General features: G+C 37.8%; 1 protein-coding gene and 1 pseudogene across 2 annotated transcripts in view; both read left to right on the top strand.

Moving 5' to 3' along the window:
* The window catches only part of NF1 (neurofibromin 1), a 246,247-nt gene that overhangs the window by 214,300 nt on the left and 12,715 nt on the right, over positions 1 to 19,232 (top strand). For both annotated transcript variants that reach the window (XM_069482258.1, XM_069482259.1), the window contains 9 exons: positions 1,536 to 1,667; positions 3,036 to 3,171; positions 5,126 to 5,283; positions 12,009 to 12,131; positions 12,531 to 12,661; positions 12,839 to 12,939; positions 14,423 to 14,565; positions 14,934 to 14,980; positions 16,160 to 16,376. In XM_069482258.1, the coding sequence (XP_069338359.1) occupies positions 1,536 to 1,667; positions 3,036 to 3,171; positions 5,126 to 5,283; positions 12,009 to 12,131; positions 12,531 to 12,661; positions 12,839 to 12,939; positions 14,423 to 14,565; positions 14,934 to 14,980; positions 16,160 to 16,376 (1,188 nt within the window). The remainder of the gene's footprint in view (positions 1 to 1,535; positions 1,668 to 3,035; positions 3,172 to 5,125; positions 5,284 to 12,008; positions 12,132 to 12,530; positions 12,662 to 12,838; positions 12,940 to 14,422; positions 14,566 to 14,933; positions 14,981 to 16,159; positions 16,377 to 19,232) is intronic.
* LOC138391954 (Y-box-binding protein 1 pseudogene) lies at positions 6,668 to 9,422 on the top strand (annotated as a pseudogene).

Genomic DNA, 19,232 nt, shown 5'->3' on the forward strand with positions numbered 1-19,232 from the left:
GTAAAGGCCTTATGTTGGAATATTTTTATGAAATAGTATTAAGAAACCAGAAGTAATTAAAATAATTGATTACTTGAAGTAAATTAAAATAATTTAGCCCGTATGTATTTTAAGAGAGCCTAATTTCCGTATCAAATATCAGATTTTTCTAAAAAAATGAGTTGATTCTTTTAAAATGCATAAATATTGAGCTTTCTAATAGCTATATTATTAGTAACAATACTTAAGTATCTTACTGATTATCAAAATAAGACATACTACAAATCAGTATTTGATTATGTTGAAAAGTGTTAGAGATTTAATCACAGATTTAATAATTCAACTTATTTCTAATTTATTGTTAATGAATACTATTGTTTTATACCATAGAACTTCATCTTCCTGGTACCTCACTCCTACCCCTCCAAATTTCTATATTGTTTATAGCCAGTGATCTCCAGCTCTTCCTTAGAACGAGCTTATTTACTTCCTGAACCTGGCTTCACTCCCCATTGCTGACTTCACAGCGTGCTGACTTTGGTTCATTAACATGAGGTCATCATGGCCAGAGAGTGCAGTTAAGAGGAACAGCATCTAGTGGTAGGTCAGAGACAAAACGGAAGTGTAAAGTAAGGCCTGGGATAATGAGCTGGTATGAACCAGTGGTCTTAGGCAGCACTGGATTTGACCACAGTAGAGATTCAAGCCAGAGCCTGAGTCTGCAGTTTTGTATCAGTTTAAATAATTCTTAGGCTTGAGGGATCATGGAGGTTTCCTCAGGTTTTACCTGGTGTATATGCATACACCCACCACTGTGAATGTATGCATTTGATTTCATCTTTTATACAAAAAATATTGACAGTTTTAATCTCTAAGGTGAACAGGGATTGCTCAAAAGATTTTACTAAAGGATACTAAGATGAGGGACTCTAACTGAACTGATGAAGTGCTTACATATTCTATATTTCTAAAAGAATACCAGATATTTTCAGTGTTCAAATCCCCTATTTTAAAATGGAGCAAGTATTAATGATTAAAAGCTGGCCAAAGATCAAAAACCCTCTAATAAATTCTGGAGAGTTTTTTGGCTCCTAGAGTATATACTTCCTATGCCATTAGGGTTTTTTCTTTTAATTAAAAAAAAAAAAAGAATTTGTAAGCAGTAGGACCCTATTTTCAAAAAAAAAAAAAAAAAAAAAAAATCTTAAGGGGAATTCCAGTACATAGATTTTTTAAATCCCTGTGCTCCTTTAGGGAATGGAAGATCTGAAAGATTATCATCTTTCCTAATTTTCCTCTTCCCTGAGGGCACGATAGGGTTCCGGGGAACACTATTGTATTCTACACATTTTTGGTACTTAATCCTTTATGTAATTAATTAACTATTCACATATGTATGTTTTGCCTTCCCAAATGGCTATTCTTAGAAGGCAGGAGTTATCCCTTATACTTCCTTTCCTTGCAGAGTTGCTACTCACAGAATAAGAACTCAACAGATACTTGTTCAAAGAATGAACTAACTTCTTACTTGTTTTTCTTTTTTTTTATTTTTGTAGGGTACAGGCATCCTTCACCTGCCATTGTTGCAAGAACAGTCAGAATTTTGCATACACTACTAACTCTGGTTAACAAACATAGAAATTGTGACAAATTTGAAGTGAATACACAGAGCGTGGCTTACTTAGCAGGTAAAAACACAAGAGACAAAATTAATCTTACCACATCTATATCTAAGGATCACCAAAAAGGTTCAGGTATGTGTAGGTACTTCAGCTGGTTGCTTGGCAGAGTAAAGACTTCATAGTCCAGTCCTTTAGTGGTGTTTAAAATTTTGAAAGTTTTGCCCAAACATTTTTCCTTATGAAAGAATTTGCATTAAAATCTGAAACGTGTTCCCTTTGTCATCTTTGATTCAAGACACTACAGTGGCTCCCAGTTATCTGTCATAAAATCTGAATGCCTCAGCCTAGCATCCTGGGTCCTTAAGCAACTCTCCGGATTCTGTCCTCTTTCTCTAAATTTCATAGGCCTCATTTTTTATTACTTCTCCAAATAGGTGGGCTATTTTAAGCTAATCTACTTGCCATCTCCTACAAGTGACTTTCTGCCTCTTCAGTAGTCGCTCCTTATGCCATTTTACCTGAGTGTCTGCCCTCTCCACACCATTCCATTAAACCTACCCTATTTGCACTTACCTGATTTTTGTTTCTCTACTCAGCAACACTTAGCATTTACGTATAATACAGTTCTTGAATGTAGTTGTTTGATGGAAAGTGCTGATTCTCAGTTTAGCAGACTCAGTTTGTGACAGCTTTTTTGTTTGAACCATATAACCTTGAGCAAATCATTTAATATCTCAGAGTATTTTTCCTTAATGAACTTAATCATACCTCCCCTGCCTACTTTTTATGTTTGTTGAAACCAAATGTACATTAAAGCACCTGAAAAATACAAAGTGCTTGGCCGGGCGTGGTGGCTCACGCCTGTAATCCTAGCACTCTGAGAGGCCAAGGAGAGTGGATCCTTTGAGCTCAGGAGTTTGAGACCAGCCTGAGCAAGAGCGAGACCCCGTCTCTACTAAAAATAGAAAGAAATTAGCTGGACAACTAAAAATATATACAGAAAAAATTAGCCAGGCATGGTGGTGCATGCTTGTAGTCCCAGCTACTCGGGAGGCTGAGGCAGAAGGATTGCTTGAGCCCAGAAGTTTGAGGTTGCTGTGAGCTAGGCTGACACCACGGCACTCTAGCCCAGGCAACAAAGTGAGACTCTGTCTCAAAAAAAAAAAAAAAAAGAAAGAAAAATATAAAGTGCTTATTAAATCTCTTTGTATATTTTATGTTTATGTACAGTCTTCCAAAACAGACTATAAACCCTTTGAGATAAACAAGTCTGTCCTAAATGTTTGATATCCTTAAACCTCATACTCTATGGAGATCTTTACATGCACTTTTAATAGGTATTATCCTCTTTAGGAGGTTGTGAGAAATGTATCCTGTTTTAAGTCACACTTGTGATTTGTTATATATTTTAATCTGCCTTCTTTTTCCTTTTAGCTTTACTCACAGTGTCTGAAGAGGTTCGAAGTCGCTGCAGCCTAAAACATAGAAAGTCACTACTTCTTACTGATATTTCAATGGAAAATGTTCCTATGGATACATATCCCATCCATCATGGCGACCCCACCTATAGGTAAGTGGATTTGCTCCACTGTAATTACCTAATTATAGTGAGCTTTCAATTTTCCATGCTAATAGAGGCCAGCAGCCAAGTAATCTAGAAGGTAGTGTGGTGGGGGAGGGGGGGATCCTAGAGATGGCTAGGAAGAATGTATAAATCAAAACTCATTTTATAAATGTACTTTATGTGGGTTAGTGGTAGGAAAGTTATCCTTCTACGTCTAGTCTAATTGTGCTAATGTTAACATTAGTTTGCCTCTTTTACACACAAACCAGTTGAATAATGAGAAGAGATGATCTTGAAAGTACTGGGTTGCGGGAAAAGGCCTGGGAAAAAAACTAACATGAAATATAAGCAACATTACATGCTTAGTGATAGAAAACTAAGCTATATAGATTTATAGGAACATGTCTATGCCAACACATTTGTTGTATTTACTCATGTCACACTAAAGTTATTAAAAAGTTTTCTATAGTACCGATTTAGATGATAAAATAATCGAATTTGTGTCCCCTGTACTTGGTTTGGGGTAGTGTATTTTCCAGTATAACTTTGAGAAATTACTTGAAAATGGCATCATTTGGGGATTTTTCTAAATTTTCGATTAAATGAAAGTATCTTTAAGGTTTAGGGGCAGTGTTAAACATACAAAAATAATTTTGTATTTGTAGAACTTATGTTATTCAATATCAACATTCTACTTTTTGATACAAAGCCCTCAGTAGTTTCCCACTGAGATTTTAACAACATATGCAAAAGTTTTCCAGACATACTTGGTATTCAGTAGTCTTATTCTTCAGTCATTCCCATGATTATATTTCTTTGAGTTATGAAAAGGAGAAAATGAGTTTGCCTATGTTCCCTTGTCAAAGTATAAATTTAGGTTTGATTTTCTCGATTTTTAAACCAAAAATTCAATTGCCCATTTAGACTTGATTTTCCCTGATTAAAAAATCAGTGCACCAGCCTGAGCAAGAGTGACACCCTGTCTCTCCCAAAAATAGAAAAAATTAGCCAGGCGTGGTGGCGCACATCTGTAGTCCCAGCTACTCCGGAAGCTGAGGCAGGAGGATCGCTTGAGTCCAGGAGTTCGTGGTTGCTGTGAGCTAGGCTGACACCTCTACACTCTATGCAAGCAAAACTTTGTCTCAAAAAAAAAAAAACCAGTGCCATAAGTTCGAGATCTATAAAACAACATAATGACTGTGGTTAATAACAATGTATTATATACTTGAAAATTTCTGAGAGAGTCGCTTTTAAGTGTTCTCACCACAAATGTTAAGTATGCGAGGTAATGCATATGTTAATTAGCTTGATTTAGCAATTCCAGAATGTATACATATTGTATTTTATTTTATTTTATTTTATTTATTTATTTATTTTTTGAGACAGAGTTTCCCTGTGTTGCCCGGGCTAGAGTGAGTGCTGTGGCATTAAACTCACAGCAATGTCAAATCTCTGGGCTTAAGCAGTCCTTCTGCCTCAGCCTCCCGAGTAGCTGGGACTACAGGCATGCGCCACCATGTCTGGCTTATTTTTTTCTATATATATTTTTAGCTGTCCAGCTAATTTCTTTCTATTTTTAGTAGAGACAGGGTCTCGCTCTTGCTCAGGTTGGTCTCGAATTCCTGACCTCGAGTGATCCTCCCGCCTGGGCCTCCCAGAGTGCTAGGATTACAGGCGTGAGCCACTGTGCCCGGCCTGTGTTTACATATTTTAAAACATCGTGTTGAACACCATAAATATATATAATTTTTTAAATTAATTTTTATATGTAAGATACTGTGGCAAAAAAGTTGATACTTCTGGGGATACATTGACTTTGTTCCCTAAAGCCCTTTAAAGTGCAGTTTTAAATTAATTGGTTGCTGTCATTGGGAAATAGGACAGTCACTTAGAAGGGGCATACAGTGGTTGTATTTGTCATCATGTTAATTAATTCTTCTCGATTGCTTTAATCTCCCAGGACACTAAAGGAGAATCAGCCATGGTCTTCTCCCAAAGGTTCTGAAGGGTACCTTGCAGCCACCTATCCAACTGTGGGCCAGACCAGTCCCCGAGCCAGGAAATCCATGAGCTTGGACATGGGGCAGCCTTCTCAGGCCAACACTAAGAAGCTGCTTGGTTAGTTTATCTAAATTATGTAGAATTTTTTAAATTACTTTTTTAAATGGTCAGATACTTTCACTCTTGGAAAATTATTTGAAACTGTTCAAGATTATCAAAATTTTCTGTTTCGATGCAGCAAAGTTTTTGATGCAAATTAAAAGAGTTTGAGATCTCAGTTAAGCCATATCCGTTGAGAGAGAGAAATGAGAATAGGACCTTGAAATAGTTTTTTCTGATTCTTAGACTAAAAATATTGTGGCTTTCCTTATTTTTGTTTTGCCTTGCCTGGGCAGCAGGGAATGGGAGTAGCAAAGACATTAGATAAATACCTATGAGAAAGGAAGTGTCTTGCTGCACTCAGGACCTTTAACAAAATAGTAATATTTCCCAGAATTATCATTTGAAAACAGAATACATCAATATGATATGAAGTTATAATAATACTATTTGCCATATTTTCTTTGAAAAGACAAAAATGTAAGATATTTTTCAAGAAGATAATAATTCTTGAAAGTTGATTGCTCAATTACATCAACATTTGTCTATGAGAAGTAGACCTAAAATGCTGTGAGACCCTTTCCCGTGTCAGTAACTGAAAGTAAATGAATGAAAGTCCACTGATCCAACCCTGCACCACGGAGGAAATGCAAAGGTGCTCTTGTATTCCACTGGCTGAAGTTTTAATTGTTACTGGAATACACTGAGATCTGTATTTCAGTGACCAACATTGTGAATGGTTCAGTGGATTTCAGTTATCCACACAAGCATATTTAAGTATCTTAAGGTATTGGGGAAATGTTTGTGTTGATAAGGAAATTAGTGAACGTACCATAAAGCGTGACATAAATAATGTGCCAGTAAACCATGAAAGAAATAGAAACCACAAATGTTAATCACTCTTACCAGTCGTATAGGTCTGTTAACTTTTGTTTGAGTTCCCTTCTGTTAATGCTTTGCCATTAGTAACCTTCTAGGAGTTTCCTGGTTACTTTGTGTTTTGTATTATAATTCTGGATTTTGATGCCAAGGAAGTTGTAAATGAAAAACTAACTTCAGAAAAAAATGTAGTATTGAATTCATTCAACCCATATGCTAGGTGAAAAAGATATGGTCTCTGCCCTGGAAGAGTTTATAGTTTGGTGGCTAAGACTTACAGTCAGCCAGTCACTACAGTATCTCCCAGGTGCCATTAAAGTGATATGTCTTGATGGGGGAAACTAAAGATCTGGAGAAATTAGGAAAAACTACAGAGAGGAAGTAACATTTGAGCTGTGTCTTAAAGATTTAATACATGCTTACAATGTAGACACAGGATAAGGAAGGGCATGTATTGAAGAGAGGAGGGAATAGCGTGAATAAAGAGAAGTCAGGAAAGCCACTGGCAATAGATCATAGCATCATGGGGAATGGGGTAGGAAATGAGGCTAGGGAAGGATTGGAACTTGATTGTGAAAGACTTTGTATGCCATGTTAAGAGATTTAGCCTTGTGTACTTAGCTGAGATCTTTAAGTAGGAGAGGAACATGACCAAATTTTATTTTTTAGAAAGGTTTTCTGGCAGCAATGTGGATAAATATGAAGAGATTTTTAGCAAAGGGACCATTTAAAAGAATTAATACAGCAGTCCAATCAAACTTAGGCCTACACTAAGGCAGGAGCAATGGGAGAATGGAGAAGAATCAGGTTTGGAGCCAGCTGCAGTGGTACACACCTGTAGTCCCAGCTACTCAGGAGGCTGAGGCAGGAGGATAGCTTGAGCCTAGGAGCTTGAGACCAGCCTGAGCAACATAGTGAAACCCCATCTCTTTTTTAAAAAAAGAGCTCACACCTGTAATTCTGTTACTTTGGAAGCCTGAGGTTGGAGGATTGCTTTTGGCCAGGAGTTTGAGATCAGCCTGGGCAATATCAAGACCTCATCTCTACAGAAAATTTTAAAAATTAGCCAAGCTTGGTGGTATGCACCTGTGATCTCAGCTACTTAGGAGGCTGAGGCAGGAGAATCACTTGAGCCTAGGAGTTTGAGGTTGCAGTGAGCTATGATGATGCCACTGCACTCTAGCCTGGGCTACAGAGCAATACTCTGTCTCCAAAAAAAGAGAGAGAGAGAAAATCAGGTTTGGAAAGATAGATGGATTTCTGACAAGACTTAGTGCCTGACTGATTAATTGGGGCGGGCGGGAAGGAGAACACTGTGAAGGATGTCAGAAGTTTCTAGTTTCAAAACCTGGCTGGATAATGATTCCATTCATAGAGATCAGGACTAGTATGTTTACATTACATGATAAATTTAGGTTGGTTGATATTATATATGAGATCTTTTCAGGACATCTAGGAATGTATATCTAAGAGAAAAGATGTATCTGGAATTCAGGAAGAGAGAAGTAAATGAGTAAGCATTTAGAGTTGATTAACTCATAGATAGTTGAAGCTATGGGAGCAGAATGAGATCTCCCAGGAAGAATGCAGAGAGTAAAATAAAAAGGTAGGAAAGGTAGGAAAACTAAATGTAGAGAGTAGCATCCTAATCTCATATAGTATGGAAAGCACTGATTGGTTTTAGAAAGAGTTTTCTATCTGATTGTTAACTGGATCCCTAACCATGCAACATTAGGCTCATTGCCTAACCGCTTATGGCTTCCTCAGTTTGCAAGTGTATGAAATGAGGCGGCTGGACTAGATCCTTTTGGGCTGTAATTACTTGGCCTTGATATATATGACTATTATGAATATTTATTAGTGTTTATTAGTACTTGAGGTCAATAGAACATTGTATTTCTCAAGTGTTCACTTGTCAGAGTTTATCATATTGGCTTCAATTCTGACTTTAAAAAATAACACTGTCGGATCGGTAGCGGGAGCCGAGAGCGGACCCCAGAGAGCCCTGTGCAGCCCCACCGCCGCCGCCGGCCTAGTTACCATCACATATCGGGAGGAGCCGCAGCTGCCGCAGCCGGCCCGAGTCACCACCACCGCAACCGTGAGCAGCGAGGCCGAGACCCAGCAGCCGCCCGCTGCCCCCGCCCTCGGGGCTGCCGACACCAAGCCCCGCACCACGGGCAGCGGCGCAGGGAGCGGTGGCCCGGGCGGCCTCACATCGGCGGCGCCTGCCGGCGGGGACAAGAAGGTCATCGCAACGAAGGTTTTGGGGACGGTAAAATGGTTCAATGTAAGAAACGGATATGGTTTCATCAACAGGAATGACACCAAAGAAGATGTATTTGTACACCAGACTGCCATAAAGAAGAACAACCCCAGGAAGTACCTTCGCAGTGTAGGAGATGGAGAAACTGTGGAGTTTGATGCTGTTGAAGGAGAAAAGGGTGCAGAGGCAGCAAATGTTACAGGCCCTGGTGGAATTCCAGTTCAAGGCAGTAAATAGGCAGCAGACCGTAACCATTATAGACGCTCTCCACGTCGCAGGGGTCCTCCACGCCATTACCAGCAGAGTTACCAGAATAGTGAGAGTGGGGAAAAGAATGAGGGATCGGAGAGCGCTCCTGAAGGCCAGGCCCAGCCACGCCCGCCCTACCGCAGGCGAAGGTTCCCACCTTACTACGTGCGGAGACCCTATGGGCCTCGACCACAGTATCCAACCCTCCTGTACAGGGAGAAGTGATGGAGGGTGCTGACAACCAGGGTGCAGGAGAACAAGGTAGACCACCAGTAAGACAGAATGTGTATCGGGGTTATAGACCACGATTCCGCAGGGGCCCTCCTCGCCAAAGACAGCCCAGAGAGGACGGCAATGAAGAGGATAAAGAGAATCAAGGAGATGAGACCCAAGGTCAGCAGCCGCCTCAACGTCGGTACCGTCGCAACTTCAATTACCGACGCAGACGCCCAGAAAACCCTAAACCACAAGACGGCAAAGACACAAAAGCAGCCGATCCACCAGCTGAGAATTCGTCCGCTCCGAGGCTGAGCAGGGCGGGGCTGAGTAAATGCCGGCTTACCATCTCCACCATCGTCCGGTTTAGTCATCCAACAAGAAGAAATGAATATGAAATTCCAGCAATAAGAAATGAACAAGATTGGAGCTGAAGACCTTAAGTGCTTGCTTTTTGCCCGTTGACCAGATAACTAGAACTATCTGCATTATCTATGCAGCATGGGGTTTTTATTATTTTTACCTAAAGATGTCTTTTTTGGTAATAACAAACGTTTTTTAAAAAAGCCTGGTTTTTCTCAATGTGCCTTTAAAGGTTTTTAAATTGTTTCATATCTGGTCAAGTTGAGATTTTTAAGAACTTCATTTTTAATTTGTAATAAAAGTTTACAACTTGATTTTTTCAAAAAAGTCAACAAACTGCAAGCACCTGTTAATAAAGGTCTTAAATAATAAAAATAAATAAATAAATAAATAACACTGTCAAAAGTATTCCAGATTTTTTTCTTCAAGCTGCACCAAAAAGATTAAGAGAAGTTTTTTGAATATAAAGAACAGAAATATATGAGTTCCAAATAATCTGCTTTCAGTACTTTTACTTTAAATAGTAGAGAGGCAGTTAATATTAGTGTAATACATGATTAAGGAAATGCAAAACCAAGTGGAAGATAATGCTACTTGCTATTTTTGAAGCATCTCCCAGTGTATCTGTTCTTCACTACTTGCAGGCATGCACATCTGTTTTTCCAAACTTGCAAAATTATTAGGTCATTAAATATGAAATGTCCAATTTCAAATCAAAAGTATAGTTTATTATATGTAAAACAAGAAGCAGTACAATTAATCAAAGTATGCACCTAAACTATCAGCACAGTTTTGTCATCTTAACTGTAGCTTGCATATGCCAGCAGCGAAGAGGCCTGAAGAGTGAGTGGCAATGAAATCACGAATGGTGTTTTCCACAGCTTGTTGAGAATTGAGTATTTTTCCTTGCAAGAAGTGGTCCAAATCCTGGAAGAAGTCTTAGTCAGTTGATGCAAGGTCTGGTGAATATGGTGGATGACAAAGAGTTTCCAAGTTCAGCTTCTATAGTTTGAGCAGCATTGTTTGTGCGACATGTGGTAGAGCGTTGTCTTGCAATAGGATTGGCCTGTCTCTGTTGACCAGTCTCGACAGCTTAATCGCAAGCATCCTCATCATTTCATCCAGTTGGTTGCAGTAGACATCTGCTCTAATCGATTGACCAGGTTTCATGATGCTGTAGTGAATAATATGAGAGCTAGACCACCAAACAGACACCATTAGCTTTTTTTGATGAATAGTCAGTTTTGGACTGTGTTTCAGCGTTTCATCTTTACTCAACCTTGTGCCAAGCACTTCTGATTGTCAAAAAGCATCCATTTTTCATCACATATAACAGTACAACGTAGAAATGGTTCACCTTTATATTGTGACAGCAAAGAAGGGCAAGCTTCAAGACAATTTCTCTTCTGATGCTCATTTAATTCATGTGGAACCCATCTATCCAGCTTCTTTACCTTGCCCATTTGTTTCAAATGGCCTGATATTGTTGGAATAGTAACATAAAACCTTGCTGCTAATTCATGCATAGGTTGAGATGGATTCGCTTCCACTACAGCTTTCAGCTCATCATTATCCACCTTGGTCTCAGGTCTCCCATGTGGCTTATTTTGAAGATTAAAATCACCAGAACGGAACTTCTCAAACCGTCAATGTACTGTGTGTTCATTAGCCACATTCTTCCCAAACACGTCATTGATATTTCGAGCTGTCTATGCTGCATTGGTTCCATGATGGAACTCATATTCAAAAATAACACAAATTTTTGACTTATCCATGGTTTCACAAAAATTGCTCTAAAAAAAAAATATGAAAGATAATCACAAGCCAAAATGTGCATTTGAAAGACTGAGAATGGGCCGGGCGCGGTGGCTCACGCCTGTAATCCTAGCACTCTGGGAGGCCGAGGTGGGCGGATCGTTTGAGCTCAGGAGTTCGAGACCAGCCTGAGCAAGAGCGAGACCCCACCTCTACTAAAAATAGAAAGAAATTATATGGACAGCTAAAAATATATATAGAAAAAAATTAGCCGGGCATGATGGCGCATGCCTGTAGTCCCAGCTACTCGGGAGGCTGAGACAGGAGGATCGCTTGAGCTCAGGAGTTTGAGGTTGCTGTAAGCTAGGCTGACGCCACGGCACTCACTCTAGCCTGGGCAACAGAGTGAGACTCTGTCTCAAAAAAAAAAAAAAAAAAAGAAAGACTGAGAATGTACCTTCACAATAAAAATAAACAAGTGTCAAAGTGAAATGTCAGAGATATCAACTGTCAAATTTAATACTTAAGAAAACCAGACATTTCATACTTAATAACCTAATAGTAATGCAATCAAACTTTGGTTTTTTTACATAAGTTTGGAAATTCCTCATATGTTAATAATGGCTAATTCTTAGCACCAGCAGAATTTCTTAAATTGAAAAGGCTATTCAGACATAGTTGATCTTTGCTATTGAACAGTGCATACCTTTGTATTTATTATCAGTAATTGTATTTGTTGGTAGAGTTTGGTTTACCTTGAATGTAGTAAACCTAATCTCTGCTTAATTTGGACTGGTAAGGTATATCCTACCCTGAAACAGAAAGCTGTGGAAACAAAACCCTTTGAGAAGATGAAGAATAAAGGAAGCACTGCTCCAGGGATGTGTTTGAGCTTTCTTTGGGTCCTTAAGTGAAAGCTTGAACACTTTATGTCCAAACATTTTCTTTTTAGTATATTCTTATTCATAGACACTGTGGTTAATGAACTTCCATGTTCTGTAACTTTTGTTTATAGGAACAAGGAAAAGTTTTGATCACTTGATATCAGACACAAAGGCTCCTAAAAGGCAAGAAATGGAATCAGGGATCACAACACCCCCCAAAATGAGGAGAGTAGCAGAAACTGATTATGAAATGGGTGAGAAACAAAGTTAATAATTGATCTAGATCATAGAAAGTAAGGTGGGAGAGTACATTAAAGCCATATTTACTTTCCAACCATTTCTTAGAATCATCGGGATGAAATACAGAAACATATGCTCTCTTTTGAAAGATAAGCTCTACAGTCCTTAAATGGACAGTTATCCTGAAACTTGTATGAAAAGTATCATGTATATGATACACAGCATTGTAAATAGCTAGCCAAAACTTTTGTGTAGATGAATAGTAATTCTATATGATGTTTATATTGATATTTTAAGTGTCTACTAAAAAAACTATTGAATTTTAGAAGTAACATTGAAATATATTAGATGAAGTGGTTGTCCAGGTGTTTGATGAACAAAGCTGATAATGTTAATTCTATTTTTTACTGCAGAAACTCAGAGGATTTCCTCATCACAGCAGCACCCACACTTACGTAAAGTTTCAGTTTCTGAATCAAATGTTCTCCTGGATGAAGAAGTACTTACTGATCCGAAGATCCAAGCGCTGCTTCTTACTGTTCTAGTAAGGATTTCCCCTTTTTGAGGGTTGTTTTTCTTCATGTTTTTATTACAATGTACTCTCAGGAGGCCCTTAAATATTAAAATCATAAATGGAACACAGTCTTCTCCTTCTCACCAAAACAGATAACAGTTCAGCCACAAAGTAAACATGTTTGTTTACTTTTTTGCATCTTGGCAGGCTACACTGGTAAAATATACCACAGATGAGTTTGATCAACGAATTCTTTATGAATACTTAGCGGAGGCCAGTGTTGTGTTTCCCAAGGTTTTTCCTGTTGTGTAAGTACCTCCTTTTTTATTCTTTTTGGGGTCTTCCATGGTATCTACTTAGGTTTTTAAGTAGTGTACCTGTCTTTAAGTTAAATGCTTTATAAAGGCTTAGGAAAAATATTACCCAGTAATGTTTACTGGTTGCAAAGAGGAAAAAGTGAGATAGTGTGACAGTGATTTTAGCTTTAAGACAGTGGGTTTAATGGGGACTAAAACTAGTTTTGACCTATTAGGAAAGACATTTTTTAAATCTTTTTGATTTGTTTAAGTGATTGATCTTGATAAGCATTGCTCATTTTCCTTACTTAGGAGCAAACTGTTAGACTGCTATATTTAAATCATGATACCTGTTTGGTTTTCTTTTTAGTAGGGCTTCTGTATTTATCCATAGCTGAGTGAAAACAAAATTGCCCTCCTATTTGGGAGGTGAATTTTCTTCTCTGTTAAAGGCTAAAATAAGGCCAGGCATGGTGGCTCACACCTGTAATCCTAGCACTCTGGGAGGCTGAGGCGGGCGAATTGTTTGAGCTCAGGAGTTTGAGACCAGCCTGAGCAAAAGCGAGACCCTGTCTCTACTAAAAATAGAAAGAAATTATATGGACAGCTAAAAATATATAGAAAAATTAGCCAGGCATGGTGGTGCATGCCTATAATCCCAGCTACTCTAGAGGCTAAGGCAGTAGGATCACTTGAGCCCAGGAGTTTGAGGTTGCTGTGAGCTAGGCTGATGCCATGGCACTCTAGCCTGGGCAACAGAGTGAGACTCTGTCTCAAGAAAAAGGCTAAAATAATATTAACCTAAAAGTGTTCAAATGTAAATAGCCTGAAGAAACTTGGGAAATTCTATTCTGATCTAGGCCTTCTATGTTGTGTCGTTATTTTCCTTTATTTTGGTTAATCACATTTTAAAATTTCAGAGTTTTATATAGTTACGTTTCAGTTATTTTTATTAGTGGAGTGTAGTCAGGTTAGGAATAGTTAATTTTTTCCTAAGTTTCAATTGGATCATATACTCCACCCCCTCCAAACTAGTTTTGCTTTCCTTATTTGATCTCATTCAGCATTTATTAAGCACTGATTTAATATTAAATTTAATTTTAACTGCCTGTGTACATATCGACTGACAGTAGAAAGAAGTAGTCCTAAAGCATGCTAAGTAGCAGACAGAGACAACCTTGTCTTAAGCAAACATTCACTTTATGTGGTTAAACATGGTTATATGACACTATTAGTTGTTTGTTTTTACCACATTTTCCCTGATGACTAAAAACAAAACAAAAGACAAACCAAAAAAAGCCAACACACACACACACACACACACACACTGATTATAGAAAATTTGGAAAATGTAGAAATGCACCAGAAAGTAAAAAGTACTCATCTCCCTTCCATTTTGCCACATTGTTCTTGAGAATATATGTTATGTTTTCCAGTATATATTTTAATTTAATTTTCCTCTAAAATGTTCCTCTGTTGACTTTTATTTCTTTAGGCACAATTTGTTGGACTCTAAGATCAACACCCTGTTGTCATTGTGCCAAGATCCAAACTTGTTAAATCCGATCCATGGAATTGTGCAGAGTGTGGTATACCATGAAGAGTCCCCACCACAATACCAAACATCTTACCTGCAAAGTAAATAAATGTATCGGGAGAAGGATGGTTGAACTTGCTAACATGCGCACTGCTGTAGAATGCACAGACTGCAGAATTCTTTATAAGGGATAGGACTGTTGATATTTTTCTTTCCAAAGGCCATTTTCTGATTCTCAATTATATATTCAATATATTAATAACTGGTTGACAACTTTTTAAAATTAAAATGTGGTTTTATACTGACTATATTTTGAGTAGGTTTTAGTCTGCTTTGACACTCATTCTAAAAAAATGTTTTCAATATGTGCATAGGTTTTATTATATCATCAGCTATACAACTTATTTAATTTTTGTTATGATTAAAAGATGTCTTACTTGTTATAAGAGTGACATTTGATTTGTTGCAGGTTTTGGTTTTAATGGCTTATGGAGGTTTGCAGGACCCTTTTCAAAGGTAAGAAAATATATTTTTTCTAACTTTTGACAAAACAAAAATTTCTATCCACATTAGCGCACCTGCTTTAAAACACACAACATGCTGAACACCAGAACAATAACTCATGATAAGCATATGCGATTTTTATGAAAACTTTTTCACCACAGGATTTTTTCCAAGAGACAGCACCTTTAATATGTTTGTATTTTCATTTTTATTAAAAAAGCCTCAATTTATGCTCATCTTTTCAGAAGGGTATGATAAATCTCTGTAAAACTTTTCTGTCCTTAGTCCTTTATGTATTTGATAGTCTTAATGCACACACTTAACTTGTGACTAGCAAGAAGCATCACCTATGGTTAAAATCTACCTCATGAAAACATTTCTACTTCCAATCTGTTGGATTAGATTCATTCCTCTCTAGATATATCCTCCCTTGCTCCTATTCGGCTTGTTCTTTGATTGGCATTAGTTTTGGTAGTGCTGCATAATATGTGTTTAATTATTTTCTCTATAAATGGTCTTTCTCCAAAATGGTCAAAGTTCCTTGAAGGCAGGACTTCTGTTTCTTCCCTGAACGGTACCTACTGCAGTGTTCTAAGTATAAGGGGTACTATATCAACATGAACTGTCTAAAACTTGTTCCAATTTTAAGAACTGAGTATTTAGTTTATTTCATTTCACTAGTACTGAATGTCCATTGACATGCAAAGGTTGTCACTAAAAAAGTGGACCTGAAGTCACAGAAATAAGTATGTCACACAGAAGTTTTTGTAGTTAGATTGCCAGTAACCCTCTGAGCCCTTCACAGTGTCTCTAGTGAGTGGATATATCCTCATGGCAGTTGGAATGATGATGTTCTGCTCATTTTCTCCGTTTTGGAAAATGGGCTACATATCATTCCTGATGATTGTATTGTCTCAGTATTAAATTCAGTCTGTCTTGTACATGGCTTTCAGAAATTGCAGGCTCATCTGGAAGCTTTAAATGTAAGCTGAACAGAACTCCTAGTTCTGTAAGTCCTGTGGTAGTCTGTAAATGTTACTCCAGATCCCTTTTTTTAATGATCAGTAGTATAAACAAAGGAAGAAAAATAGCAAATTAAGCCCAAAACAAAAATTGAATTAATCTTTTTTGGCTTCAGAGGGAATTTACAAAAACAAAGGAGCTAAAATAATTTCCTATTTTCCATTACAGCAAACACAAATCCCAGACTATGCTGAGCTTATTGTTAAGTTTCTTGATGCCTTGATTGACACGTACTTGCCTGGAATTGATGAAGAAACCAGTGAGGAGTCCCTCCTGACACCCACATCTCCTTACCCTCCTGCACTGCAGAGCCAGCTTAGTATCACTGCCAACCTTAACCTCTCTAATTCCATGACCTCACTTGCAACTTCCCAGCATTCCCCAGGTCAGTAAATATGATCTCTTTATATAACTTTGAGTGATAATATTAAGATACCAACATTAGGAATTCCCTTGTGATCAGTTCATAGAAGATTTTGCTCTTTTTCCTCATGAGATTCACTTTACATTTCTTCTTTACCTTGTAGCTGACTTGAATTTTGTTACTCTATAAAGCTTTCTACTTTCAAACAAGTTGTACGTAAGACAGTGAAATGTTTAGAATGTTCACATAGTATTCCAAGGTTGGTAAGTTTTTGAGAGTTTTGGAAAGAAGAGTGACCTAAGCCACATTACCCTGTAAGTGAACAGAACTATAATTCCTTTACTAGTTATACTAACATTGCCCTAAGGGCTTCCATGTCTCTGATTCAGCATTCTGTATCAAAAAAATACACCAAGTCTGGTAGTACCCCACTTCCCTACCACCAGCAACAACTCGACCAACCTGAAAATCTGGTAGTAAATAACCATATAACAGTCATCTCAAGAAAATAACTTCTTAAAGCCTATAAGCATATTCCATTCTGTAGAGTCACTATTAATTCCAAGTAAGAAAAGTATACCGATTTAAGATGCAACTTAGAGATGAATACAGTGAGAAATAATAGCTAATAGCTTGCGTGAGACTGAGATAAACAAGACAGCAGAGATGGCAAACCTACAGAACTCTGGGTTCATTCAGTGTCAGAGTGAATGGTTTCATACAACTCTGGTCCCAGAGGTGTTATTCATTATAGAACTTAGGCTATTGTGTGTATTATGATGACAGTGGATAATGAAAGTCACGTTTTCTATACAGAAAAATATCCTTCTAAAACGATTAAAATATGAGAAAGTTTTTTTGTTTCAAGTTCCATTATCTGAAAATTTCATGTATAAAACACATGATTCTTTACGAAAAAGTTACTATACATAGTTTTTTTAAGTGTTAGCATGTATTGTCTTTTAAAAAATCAAATGATATAACTATTCTGTGATGTTCAAGATCCATAAGTAGAATGTCTAGCTTATGATCCCAGTTTTACATGACAATTTCCATTTATATAGTTTTGAAGGTTGAAGTTTTGAAGAATTTAACAAGTATGATACCCAATTCATATTATAAACCATTATATAAAATAACTATATATAAGAATTAAGCTTTGGTCAACAACAAATCTTCGGTCAGCAGAGGAAACAAGTTATTCCAGCATTTATTTATCAGTCACCTTACAGGTAATCAATCCTTTTTTCCCACCAAGAAATAAGAGCCATCTAGCCAACTTTTTTCCCCAAATGTCCATGTTTATTTGCCCTCTGCCACTTATTCTCTAGGATAGTGTTTCTCCATGTGTGGTCCCAAACCAGCAGCATCACTGGGAAGCTTTTTAGAAATGCAAATGCTGGAGTTTCACCGAGACCTGCACAAAAAACTCCAAGACTGGGGCCGGCCAATCAGTGTTTTAATAAACATCCCAGGTGATTCTTATGGACACTAGAGTTTAAGAAGCACTGCCTTTGGTCCTGCCCTATTATCAGCATTTCAGCTGCTGAGGCCAGGGCAAAACTTAAAATCTGCCTTCTTCCAGATATCACAGCCACTGAATTCTTTCCTTCCTGCCTCCCCCATAATGAACTCTTAGCATTTTGGAGCTGGGAGACCATACAGATAATTTAATTCTAGGCTCACAATGTTGTGTGCAATGGGGAAACTGAGTTTTTAGAAGAGCTAAGTTAATTATTACACAATGCTTATCTAGAACAAAGGCCTGTGCTCTTTCTACCACATTCATTGCCTTCCATGTATGTCTATCTACTTTCCCTTCCCTTCTTCATTTATTTATTGTTTGTTTGTTTGTTTGTTTCTCCTATTTCTTCTGTCTGCCTTACCTGAAATTCACCAGTTCTTTTCTTCTGTAGAGCTATTTTCTGGGTGGTTGATCACAATTAGAAAATTAGTAGACTCTGTCTATGTTGGTCCTTGTTTGGGGTTGTTTTTTTTTGTTTTGTTTTTTTCTTTCTTTTGTTTTTCTTGGAGACAGAATCTTGGTCTGTCTCCTGGGCTAGAGTGCAATGGTATCATCATAGTTCACTGTAGCCTCAGACTCCTGGGCTCAAGCAATCCTCCTGCCTCATCCTCCCAGCTGATTTTTCTGTTTTTTTATACAGATGGGCTATTGCCCAGGCTGGTCTCCAACTCCTAGCCTGAAGCGATTCTCCCACCTCAGCCTCCCATAGTGCTAGGATTACAGGTGTGAGCTACTACACCCAGCCCAAGTTGTTTTTATTGGCTTTTTTTAACCCAGACTAATTGTTAGGGGGATTTCCACCCATCTTCACCCACCGGTTCCACTCTTCCTATCTCTAAATTGTAGGTCCTTTGGTTTGCCAGATTATTTTGCTACATGTTTTTGAAGAAAGGGTTATCTTTTCAAAAGTAACTTTACTCTCCCATAAAAATCATTTGTATGTCTAAACTGTGGGCTCATGTCCACGAAAGGATCCTATTTATCTAGGTACCATTACTATGTTTTTATGATTTTGCTGTTATGGAATACTTCTTTGTGGTAATAGTTGATACTTTGGATTAGGTCTATTCATATCTTTAGGTTCATGTAATCTTATATTGTTATCTCCTCATTTCTTTGTGGAGTAAAGCTTGCTGATATCAAAGGACTAAAAGCAGAAATGAATCTTATCCAGATTCCTAACTTGATCCAACATTTCAACTTTGCTATTTAGCTGTACAGAAACCAAAATATTTGTTTACCTCCCCTCCTAGTACCCAAGTCCCAGGTTGTAGTGTTTTAAGAAGCTCTGCTGGCAAGGTGGCTTACTCCCATAATCCCAGCTACTGAGGCTGAGATGGGAGGATCAGGAC

The sequence above is a fragment of the Eulemur rufifrons genome, chromosome 9 (genome assembly GCF_041146395.1).
Source record: "Eulemur rufifrons isolate Redbay chromosome 9, OSU_ERuf_1, whole genome shotgun sequence".
Taxonomy (NCBI): Eukaryota; Metazoa; Chordata; class Mammalia; order Primates; family Lemuridae; genus Eulemur; species Eulemur rufifrons.